The sequence below is a fragment of the Squalius cephalus genome (genome assembly GCF_949319135.1).
Source record: "Squalius cephalus genome assembly, chromosome: 13".
NCBI classification, from domain to species: domain Eukaryota; kingdom Metazoa; phylum Chordata; class Actinopteri; order Cypriniformes; family Leuciscidae; genus Squalius; species Squalius cephalus.
Genome location: NC_137134.1, coordinates 26,890,713 through 26,902,288, shown reverse-complemented (window position 1 = coordinate 26,902,288; position 11,576 = coordinate 26,890,713). Strand labels below are relative to the sequence as shown.

The following is an 11,576-nucleotide window of genomic DNA, read 5'->3' as shown; positions in this document are numbered from 1 at the left end:
GGCAGTATTTACCATGCTCCTGAAGGACCCCCAACACTGCAAATTTTCTTTGTCTCCCCAATCAAACAAATTAAATGTATTATTATTATTATTTAATGCCTCTAGTGCTGCTCTGTATTTGCATATACACTCACCTAAAGGATTATTAGGAACACCATACTAATACTGTGTTTGACCCCCTTTCACCTTCAGAACTGCCTTAATTCTATGTGGCATTGATTCAACAAGGTGCTGAAAGCATTCTTTAGAAATGTTGGCCCATATTGATAGGATAGCATCTTGCAGTTGATGGAGATTTGTGGGATGCACATCCAGGGCACGAAGCTCCCGTTCCACCACATCCCAAAGATGCTGTATTGGGTTGAGATCTGGTGACTGTAGGGGCCATTTGACTCATTGTCATGTTCATGAAACCAATTTGAAATGATTCGAGCTTTGTGACATGGTGCATTATCCTGCTGGAAGTAGCCATCAGAGGATAGGTACATGGTGGTCATAAAGGGATGGACATGGTCAGAAACAATGCTCAGGTAGGCCGTGGCATTTAAACGATGCCCAATTGGCACTAAGGGGCCTAAAGTGTGCCAAAAAACATCCCCCACACCATTACACCACCACCACCAGCCTGCACAGTGGTAACAAGGCATGATGGATCCATGTTCTCATTCTGTTTACGCCAAATTCTGACTCTACCATCTGAATGTCTCAACAGAAATCGAAATCAGACCAGGCAACATTTTTCCAGTCTTCAACTGTCCAATTTTGGTGAGCTCGTGCAAATTGTAGCCTCTTTTTCCTATTTGTAGTGGAGATGAGTGGTACCCGGTGGGGTCTTCTGCTGTTGTAGCCCATCCGCCTCAAGGTTGTGTGTGTTGTGGCTTCACAAATGCTTTGCTGCATACCTCGGTTGTAACGAGTGGTTATTTCAGTCAAAGTTGCTCTTCTATCAGCTTGAATCAGTCGGCCCATTCTCTTCTGACCTCTAGCATCAACAAGGCATTTTCACCCACAGGACTGCCGCATACTGGATGTTTTTCCCTTTTCACACCATTCTTTGTAAACCCTAGAAATGGTTGTGCGTGAAAATCCCAGTAACTGAGCAGATTGTGAAATACTCAGACCGGCCCGTCTGGCACCAACAACCATGCCACGCTCAAAATTGCTTAAATCACCTTTCTTTCCCATTCTGATATTCAGTTTGGAGTTCAGGAGATTGTCTTGACCAGGACCACACCCCTAAATGCATTGAAGCAACTGCCATGTGATTGGTTGATTAGATAATTGCATTAATGAGAAATTGAACAGGTGTTCCTAATAATCCTTTAGGTGAGTGTACATTTGATGTATGTTTTAAAAATATATATATTTTTTGACAATTGGTCAACAAAAGTTCTGAAATCATACATTATTCATTGATTTATTGAATCATACATACCATTAAAACGTCCATATTTTTGATTGATTATGATATAAAGAGGTGTGCTTTGGTGAAATAAACCTAATTATGCTTATCTTAGGTGTGGGAATTTTGACACACAAGATATCTTCAAACTACCGTTCAGAGAGCTGACATATGTTGATCAAGAAAAGTTCTGAAATCATACACAAACCAATAAAACATCCATATTTTTATTGAGTATGATATAAAGAGGTGTGCTGTGGTGAAATAAACCTAATTATGCTTATCTTAGGTGCTGTGGGAATTTTGATGCACAAGATATCTTCAACAACAACCATTCAGAGAGCATATTTTTGACATGTTGGTCAACTAAAGTTCTGAAATCATACACAAACCATTAAAACATCCATATTTTGATTGATTATTATGATAAAAAGAGGTGTGTTTTGAGATAAACCCAATTTCACTGACCTTACCAGCCATGGCAAGCTTGATGTACCGGATATACTTGTAACACCTTGTTCAGTATATAAGTGTTACACCCATTAATTTATGAAATGTCAGAATGTGGCACATATTATGATTCAGGGACCTCCAGCTGCTTGTGTGTTGTCAGGAGGCGGAGCATAAGATTGGAAAAATTTTGATTTCTAGAAAGCGCTATAGTCAGTGAATGTGTAAGGTGTGATTTTACTTAGCTCATATATAAACCTTACAAGTCCAGAAAAGTGGAACAGTGTAACCCTGAACAGGCTCCTTTTTGCCCAGGCAAAATGAAATGGAAGACCACACATGGATTAAGATACAAAAAATAGTGATTTATTACAGTAAATATATGAGATGAAAAATGAGAAATAAGCAATAATCAGTATAAATGATATGGTATGAAATAAAAGTGTGGCGTAATCAGTCATATGGCAAAAAGGCGAACAAAAAGAAAAACAATGTGATACAGGAGCGGAATAGCAGCCATGAAAGTCCCTCACACTGCCCAGGCTGCAATCAATCGATTACAGACACCTGCCCGGTAGCTCCTCCCTGAGAGACACAGACACAAACAGAGTAAACATTAAACATGTCCTTATTCAAACTCTGGAAAACAAATGTAGTATTAATGTTATCTTTACTCAATTTGACAGGTTACATAAATTAAGGGTATTAAAAAAAATGACACTTTTCACATAATCATTACCTGCACTCCTCCTCTTCATTTTCACTGGTGTCTGGACTGCTGAAATCACTTTCATTTTCCTCTTCCAGCTCTATAGCAGAGCCCTGAGGGCCCAAAACAGCCTTGTATTGAAGATGCACCTCTTTCAACGTATCCGAAACTTCAGATAGACGTCTTCTGCAGAGACAGGAAAGGCCCTTGTTTTGCTGGTCTGTAAGTGAAAAGTGAAAAACATCCAAATTACCATGACATACATTTACATTAATTCATTTAGCAGACGCTTTTAGTTAAACCCACAGTAGGACAACAATATACAAGTGCTATGACCTTTCTCAGTTTGATCTAACGCAGTACAGAAACGTTTTGGGGTTTATTTTTTGAAGAGAAGAGTAATGTTAGTATACTAGATCAAGTGCTTTTGAAAAAGATGCATCTTCAGATGTTTCTTAATAGTGGCTACGGACTCAGCAGCTCTGGTTGAGATAGGCAGATCATTCCACCAGCAGGGAAGTCATGGTAAAGGTCTGAGAAAGAGATTTTGAGCCTCTTTAAGATGGCACCACAAGACGTTGTTCGCTTGCAGAGTGCAAGTTTCTGGATGGCACATACCCACCTTGCTTTGTAATATTTGTTATAACTCATCAAAATTAGATGGTCAGTGTAATGTTTTTCAACTGCTTTCTAGTAAGATATGTCTATTGTTAGGTAAAGTTAAAGTATGGTGTCCTTATCACCATTACTTGCTTGTTTGATTGGTATGGTTACAAAGATGAAACTTGCCTTCCTCTGAAGTCTTTCTTTTAAGAGTTGCCTGCAACTTCTGCAACCATGAGCAGTGCTGGGCCATCTCCTGAACAAGTATTGTCCTTTCCTCCTCCAGTCTCATTTTCAGCATGGCTTTGTTGAAAATTTTTAACTTGTCTTCGATTTGTGCTACAACAGAAGTAAAGAAAATGTATAAATAACAATTTTGACTTGAATCTTTACAAAATAAATCAGATGCCTCAGGAAACTCCGCTTACCGCTGCCATGAACCTCCCACGGCCATGTTGGGGATGGGTTGTCTCCTGATAGTGACTGCTCCACTTCATTTAGATCAATTGCCATGGCAGGCTCATGACTGTTATATGTCTCTATGTCTTTCAATAGCAGTCTCTTGCTATCAGCAATTTTTCTCCGCAGGCGGTGACGGAACTTGCCGCTATCTGTAAAGACAAGCAGAAGGTATAAAAAATTACCAAAAATACAGTGAGCAATTATCTATAGACAATGGAATTCTACCATTTTGGCGGTATAGAGCCTGCTTCCGCTGCCTCACGTTAAGGTAACGTCCCTCAATGGACTGCTCTAGGGAAGAACCTGTTGTATCTGGAAACACAACACAAAAAAACAGGCTTACAGAGATAGTGGCATGCAGTATAGTAAGCAGTAGACAGCTTAAATATCATGATCTATGATCGCCGCCAATGAGGAAGCACAAAGTGAAACATGTTATTGGTTCAAACTTACCACCAGCTGCCCATTCCCTCACATCAGACACCCACACTGCTTCATCGGTGCAAGCCAAGCTTTCTTTAAGCTCTGCTAGACTTGCAGTCTCCTCCTGAAGCCTCTGGCAAGTCTAATTCGACAGTTAAACAATACAGTTACACAAAGCTACACAATAACCACAAATTGAAACCATTTACAGAGAACACACCTTCACATATCTTGCAGACAATGCCCGATGTAGTGTTGTGAATTTTTTGTAGTTCCAGGCCATAGCATGGATTGTAAGCATATCCACACGTGCTGTTGAGAGGAAATGTTGAGTGAAAATCATGCAATAAGCAATAAAAAAATTACATTAGAAGAGAAATTCTACAATTACCTCCTTTCGACATGTATTTAGCCGTTAAGGCACAGCGGGAGAGGTAGCTGTTCACCTGTTCAACTTCCTCCCCTGCAGTTGACCCTGCTCCTTCTTGGTTTTTGCCACTCCATGTAATCTAGAAAAAGGCATGTAAGGGATAATGTAATGTCCGCCGATCATATTGGATAATAAGTAACGACAAGGCGAACCGGACCCTGACGCACAGCAGAGGGACTTATTTTCCGATGATAGTTAAACATAATAAACACTGAACATACCTCACACTTAGAGGAATGTGCTGTAGCGTGCATAACGCTTAGGAAAGGCCTGGTTGATGTTAGCCCCTGGAGATCAGGAAGGATGTTTGCTGATTTGTGTAAATATGGCCAGTATTTACACATTACATCCATGGCGATAAACCTTGGCTTTAAACTCATCAACTCCTTGTGCAGATACATGGGGTAGGCAAAGATTTCACCTAGGGATATAAAAATTATTATTGTACATTCTGAAGAGAACATTATAATGGGAAACTCAACCAAGCAGGGGTATATAAGCTGCATACAAATAACAACAATACAAAGTTACATTTAACAGCAAAAAATTTATTATAATCTCACCTCTGAACATATTGAGCGCTTTAAGGAGGAAACCATGCCGACACACCACAACCTCCATGCCCTCTTCGTCCAACTTGAAGGTCCTCCTAGAAGTCTCCTTCGCTGCTGTCCACGAGGAGCTCCCACATCTGCCTTGTCCAGGTAGCTGTGATGTAAATGAAACACACTATAAACATACTGTATAAACTCCTTGTAATTTGAAGCTGAGGGCAGTTTTTTCACCAATGCAAATACAATCTGGGCTGTAAAAGCATACTAATTATATTAAGAAATAATTTGACACCTGCCTGTTTCACAGCTTTATGCAGGACATCAACAAACGTTGACACAGATGTGTCTTCTGCAATAAATGCTCCTTCAAAAAACGAAGAGTCGGAGCTGAGGAAGAAACCAAACAGAACATTAATCTATGCTGAATATTAAATATAAAAAAATCCAGATCAATCTATACTGGAAGAAAAAAAAAAAAATCACCTTCCGCCTCGGAGAAACCGGTATAGCTTCCTGTTGCCATCCACAGAGATTGCCAGCATGTCTGGGGTGCAAGCAGGGCAGGTGAAAGGTGCACCGCAGGACATGCTGTCTTCCTCAAAAGCACAATATGAAAATTCGAGGAAGCTGCGCTGCAGAGTGTCCCCACACACTGGTCCTGACTGAAAGATGCATTATATTAAATGTTACTTTGGAGATGTCTACATATGGTAAAGAATTCTATAATATGGTGAACACTTACCCGCCCACCACACTTTGTACGGTGCTCCAGCAGCTTTGCCAAGGCTTGTCTGGACAGTGCCGGAGCGATGACTTTTAGTTCCCTCACACTGCTGAAAAGATTGAGGGAATACAAAGTGGAAGAGCTGGTAGAAGCTGGCCAGTATCCACTGTTTATGAGGTCCATGAACTCTGGAGCCCACTGCTGCTGGCATGTTTGGCATGCAAACAATGGCTGGTGCATGTCATAACGCCCTTGGGTAATAAGAAAACAAACCCATGAATACCTGATTTTTTAGAAACAATCAGCTGGCACACCTTAAGACACTTGGGCTACATCTTGAGTAGAATCACACCAGCATAGTTCAAATAAGTATATATTTTTTGGTTTATCATAATGACAAGATGTATTCTGTCGTTTTTAAAGTACTATTATTTTCATTGCAAAGCAAAGGCAAAAAAAGAGGGAAAAAGCTGAATATTGAAAAAAGATCAGAGTTTAGAAATATTACCATTGATGGAAATTAAAATGACTGCTTTGCCCGGGGACACAGTTATACTGGGGACTTCACAGGGACATTTTTGAGTCACTCTCACCGTTGGCAAAATACAAGCTAGCAAAGGAAAGATAAACACAAAATTAGCCAACTAGATTTATTACATGAGAGTACAAAAGAGTTTTGCAATTACCTACCTTGGTCGTGTGAGCTGTATCCTCCCTCCCCTCTAACAAAATATTTGGATGGGGGAATAGCTTTAAAAAAGCCCTCAAGGACAGACTCCCTATCGTGGAGTGGCCATCTTCTGTGAGTCTTGCTATCGCAGGTTTCACAGAACCACTGGTCTGGCAGACACTCTCTGCATCTAGGAACGAAATCAATGAACCAATATAGTCATTGAACCAACACTTTAAAACAGCCCTGACTCCACCATAAACATGCAGTTTATCGAAACATGAAGACATCAATTAGTGATGCACTCTAAAAACCTACAAAGTATGAAAGAACATTAATGAGATCTCACCTAACAACTGCAGGCTTGCAGCAATAGCTACAAGATGGTTGGCCAACATCCTGAGTTTGGATGAGGCATTTAAGGTGGAATGGCCTTGCCTCCTTCCATCTTTGTGAGGCTTGCTGCTGCCTGAAAGCCCATGATGATGATGCCGTCTGGATTTCAGGGGAGTCAGACATAGCAGAGAGGCTCTCCATGTTTTTTTCTGCAAAGACAAATATTAATTTAATTGAATAAGGACCATTTCTATGCAGACCCATGATTTCATAATAATGGGTAAATATATTGCCAATGCTTTCAGTAACATAAATTTCAGAAATTTTCCAAATCAACTTTCCAACTAGGGCCAAATTCAGCATACTTTGAAACATGTATCAGGGTAAATTGTATTAACGTGAAAATTGAGACGTAATTCCATTGGGACAAAATTGAAAATACTAAATGTGTGATTGAAACTACCAAAAAAAGTGGTTCAATAATAGGACTCAGGCCATTGTGGACACAATTTGTGGCTTTGATGATTTATAAGCAGTTGATGTGGTTACAACTGACCTTTCGCTAAGCCACGCCCGATTAGGGGTGGTTAATCTGTCTGATTTCCCGATTCGATTACAATTATTGAAGTCCCGATTCGATTACAGTCGATTTTCGATTATTAACGATTCTCGATTAGCGATTATTGATTTTCCATTTCACAACAGTAAACGAAAATACACTACAAAGTGATTGCAGTATTAAAAAAAGTCAGCTGCTGAATTACTTAACTCTTTTATTGAGTAACAACAACTCAAAGCACTTTCTGTGTCGTGTAGTTATAACTTCAGAATTATTTGTATGTAGCTTATGTTCTGTAGAACACAGAAATGAATACATCACATTGTGTTGTGACTCATCAAGTTGAACTAAACAATAACAAATAAATGAAAGGCTTATTTCCTTTAGGAAGTAGATCAGAACCAACATATTGTAGAAATTGGACAATTTTCTTCTAGAAAGCCAAGGTGTTCAGGTGGAGACTGCAGGTTGCAGTTGAAACATGTCAAGGTAAAGAAAAGGTTTTTTCTCCACCTGAACACCTTGTCTTTCTAGAAGAGAATTGTCCAATTGAATCATTAAGAAGACAAAATTAACATTTTTGAACAACTTACTGTAGCTTCAATTAGTAACCTACAAAGCCACTCTTATACACAACTAAATAATAAAGAGTTATGACTTGAAATGTTTGCTGTATACTACAATCAAAAACAGCTTATACAAAAAAAGTGAATGAACATCTGCAGAGAGCACAGTCAAAATGTAACTTTTTGTGACTGAAATTGCACACATTGCAGTATAACGTACGTACTACGTATAACAGATCGGTTTACACAGTGTACTGATGTGAAAACTAAACAATACAGAAAGCAGCTCTCATACAAAAATACTAAATAGGTAACAATGAAATTGCCAATTTTACATACGTTAGCTTTTAACGAAGAAGGTGCCGTTCGAATTTGGCGCTCAGCCATAATGAGTCTGTTATATGTGCGCGTCTCTGTTATGTGCACGCCACAGACTGTCCGCGCACTGCACGTCCGCTTATAGTTCCGCCTTTTGCGTTCCGTCAAAATTACGTTATTAGAAAAAATATATATATATATTTTTAGAAAATCGATTTTTTGACATTTGTGAATCGATTCAGAATCGTCCACGTCCGCATCGCGATGCATCGAAGAATCGATTTTTTCCCCCACCCCTACGCCCGATACCGCCACAGGCCAATTCATGCCTTAGCAGGCCTTAACTAGGCACAGGAGGTCTGGCAAGCTTTCGAGTTTTAACATTTTATGCCAGAATTTTACATAAATCCAGGATTTGGGTGAACCCTGCTTTCAGAACTGCCTCAGAAAATTACCTAAAGATAATTCAAATGTATTCGACCATATTTTACCAAATTCCACTTGAGGATCAAGACTGCCTGCAGGAAGATCTTCAGTGAGCAGGTAGTTCCCGATCTGGTTGTGTGTAACTACAACAGAGCACACAGAGAAATAAAACCAAGTTAGACCACCAACACAACTTGATTTCTTGACAATGATGTGTAACCAATTACTATTATTACCGGTAGCTGAGGCTTTGGGCCGCCCTCCACGCCTCCCCCTTGGCTTGCCACGCCCTAAACACACCCTTTTTGGGATTGGCAGAGGGGGAACTTGCCTCTGCTCCTCGGATTCTTTCTGGGGGTTGAAGTGAAAATCATGATTAGGCTGTTAAATATATTTTTAAAAAGATGCAATGGATATGAAAAAAAAAAAAAACTCTTATCATAAACTTTATACCCTATATATTTTGAGGTGGAAAAACAATTTCAAGAAAGAATCCTTGATCAATGCATTCAGTTTGGCTGGACCAAGGAGTTCAAAAGTAAAAACCAACTCTATACCCTTTTCATAAAAATGTTTGACAATTGAGAGCAGCAATCACAGACTGAATGAGTCTGAGGTACCTAGGCTTATATAATAGTCTACAGAGTGATTATTATAGCCTAAATATTTCTTCAACCATTAAGGTACAATGGATTTTTTTGTACGTGGTAATACATAGAATAGGACTAGGACCCAATGTAGGCACTCTACTTCATTGCATCTGAAAATTAATTTAAAAAAAGTAAACGCCTAAAAAACACCTACCCTGGCTTCAGTCAGAACATGTTCTAAGCTCATTTCAAGAGCCATCCGTCTCCCCTCCATGTAATTGTCATCTTGACAATCGGTGACACTTGTAGTGGTCATCACAGAAACGAGGGGCAGACAGTAAAAGAAGGACAGACACAGAGATGGACAGACAGAGATAAGAGACACAGACAGAAATGAGAGACAGACCGAAAGACAAACAGTGCACAAATCCAGAGAGGTTGGCGCTTAAAAGGGCCTTTGGTTGTGGTGGTGTAATGGTAATCTACTAGTAGGTGGGTAATGTTGGAAGAATCTAAAAACAAAAACAAAAAAACACTCGTTTACGGGGAGGGAGTTAATGGGACAGAGACAATGAAATTACTTAATAGATAAAATCTAACATTTTTGTGCCTGTTATGCACAGAGCTAAATATACCTTTTTTTAAATGAGCACTGAAGTGCTCAATTAAAAAACTAAAATGAACTTGGTTCTGTTCACTCTATTTTCTTTAGCGAATTTTTTTCAATTTTCTCTATTATCTTTTATTTCATATTGAAAAATTGTGATTCGCCACAATAGTAGTTATGAATTTGTATAGTTTATTATGGATTTATATTGGTGTTTATTATATAATTTTGCGTGGATTTTTAACAATGATGCGTTAGGCTGTAAAACTAACCAATCTGGCAACACCGTTCTTCATTCTGAACATTTATAAATAATGTTGGATAATAATTGTGGGCTAATGTAATACTGAAAATCTTATATTCCCCTATGATTGTAGGCTACCTTACATGATTACATGCGAAAAAATGAACTTGAATTCAATTAGCTAAGTAACGTTAGCTAACTTTGCTAGCCTGCAAAAATCGATATTTTGGTGCAGAAAGCTATAAAGTCGTCGATCATTTATCGTCATAAGAATGAAATGGCCACCTTACAAAGTTTCTAAACACAACTTCTTGTCCTAATTCAACAGTTTTTGATGTGTAAATGTAAGAATAGTATCCATCTCTATTAATTAACTCTTCTACTTACCGAGTGGAAAATCGCAATGGACCTTGGGATCGACCCATTCGGTGACGTCAGCGTTATTAATTAGAGGATTTAATAATAATTAAAAAATACAAATAAAACTGATTAATTGAACACAATCGAAGCATATGATATATATATATTTATTAAAATCAGCAAACCTCCGATAAAAATACGTTATCCAGCATGCTCTAGTTAAAGCAGTCAGCGTCCTAACTTACCTATGACAAGAAAATGCTTAAACTACTTACTTGCACGCGCCTTGGAGCGTTATTAAACTCACCTTTTAATGCCGTTTGACCTGCAGTTGAGCGTTGGTTTGGTCAAACTCACCTCTGATTTCCGGTTTACCTGCAGTTGAGTGTTGTTAAACTCACCGCTGAATGCGGTTGCACACCGTGTGCGTTGTTAAACTCACCGCTGAATGCGGTTGCACACCGTGTGCGTTGTTAAACTCACCGCTGATGAACGCGCTAAACCTTTGCGCAGAGGGCACTTTGATATCAGATTGCGAGGGTTTTTAAACATCAAAAACCAGTTGGAGGGCCAGATAAAAATGATCTAGGGGCAGCCATTTGACTCGCCCTGAATATTTTTTTGGGTCGTGCTGACCCAAGACGTCAAATTTCAACGCTGCAGGCCAGGGTTCCAGAAAGAATCGTGCTGTTTCACGAACGATTCATCCAATTGAAATGCATTAGTTTAAAAAACGTGCTAAAATTACGAAAATAACGGCAGAAAGAGTCGTGCTGGTTGCACGAAAGATTCATCCAATTGAAATGCATTAGTTTAAAAAACGTGCTGAAATTACGAAAATAACGGCAGAAAGAATCGTGCTGGTTGCTCGAAAGATTAATCCAATTGAAATGCATTAGTTAAAAAAACGTGCTGGAGTTACGAAAATAACGAAATTAACGTGTCCCTGCCACGAATAAATAGATTAAATTACGTGACTACATCACGAACTGCCGTGAGACTGGGTTGCTTGAACACACCAAAAGGACTAAAGGCCCTGATATATTTCAAGCGAAGTTCTTTTTTCATTTTTAGGGGTAGACGAAGTTCAAAGTATATGAGCAGTGATATAATGTAATCGAACATCTGACGCCGCCCACACTG

The 11,576-nt window shown here is 39.1% G+C and overlaps 1 protein-coding gene across 3 annotated transcripts; it reads right to left on the bottom strand.

The window, feature by feature from the left end:
* Positions 1-2,198: 2,198 nt before the first annotated feature.
* On the bottom strand, positions 2,199-11,313 carry LOC307169760 (uncharacterized protein). Of its 3 annotated transcripts, XM_079890563.1 has the most exons (20): positions 10,461-10,645; positions 9,437-9,734; positions 8,869-8,983; positions 8,698-8,775; positions 6,777-6,972; positions 6,448-6,617; positions 6,266-6,367; positions 5,776-6,008; positions 5,517-5,695; positions 5,330-5,420; positions 5,043-5,187; positions 4,701-4,900; positions 4,441-4,558; positions 4,270-4,361; positions 4,080-4,191; positions 3,852-3,938; positions 3,593-3,775; positions 3,351-3,503; positions 2,592-2,781; positions 2,199-2,437 (listed from the first exon to the last, which is right to left on the bottom strand). In XM_079890563.1, the coding sequence occupies exons 2-20, from the start codon at positions 9,536-9,538 to the stop codon at positions 2,410-2,412; spliced, it is 2,574 nt and encodes an 857-aa protein (XP_079746689.1). In that variant the 5' UTR covers positions 9,539-9,734; positions 10,461-10,645; the 3' UTR covers positions 2,199-2,409. The 3 variants fall into 3 exon arrangements, with proteins under 3 accessions (XP_079746689.1, XP_079746690.1, XP_079746691.1); XM_079890564.1 differs by having other exon boundaries at positions 9,437-11,313; XM_079890565.1 differs by lacking the exons at positions 8,698-8,775; positions 8,869-8,983; positions 9,437-9,734; positions 10,461-10,645 and adding an exon at positions 8,228-8,312.
* Positions 11,314-11,576: the final 263 nt, after the last annotated feature.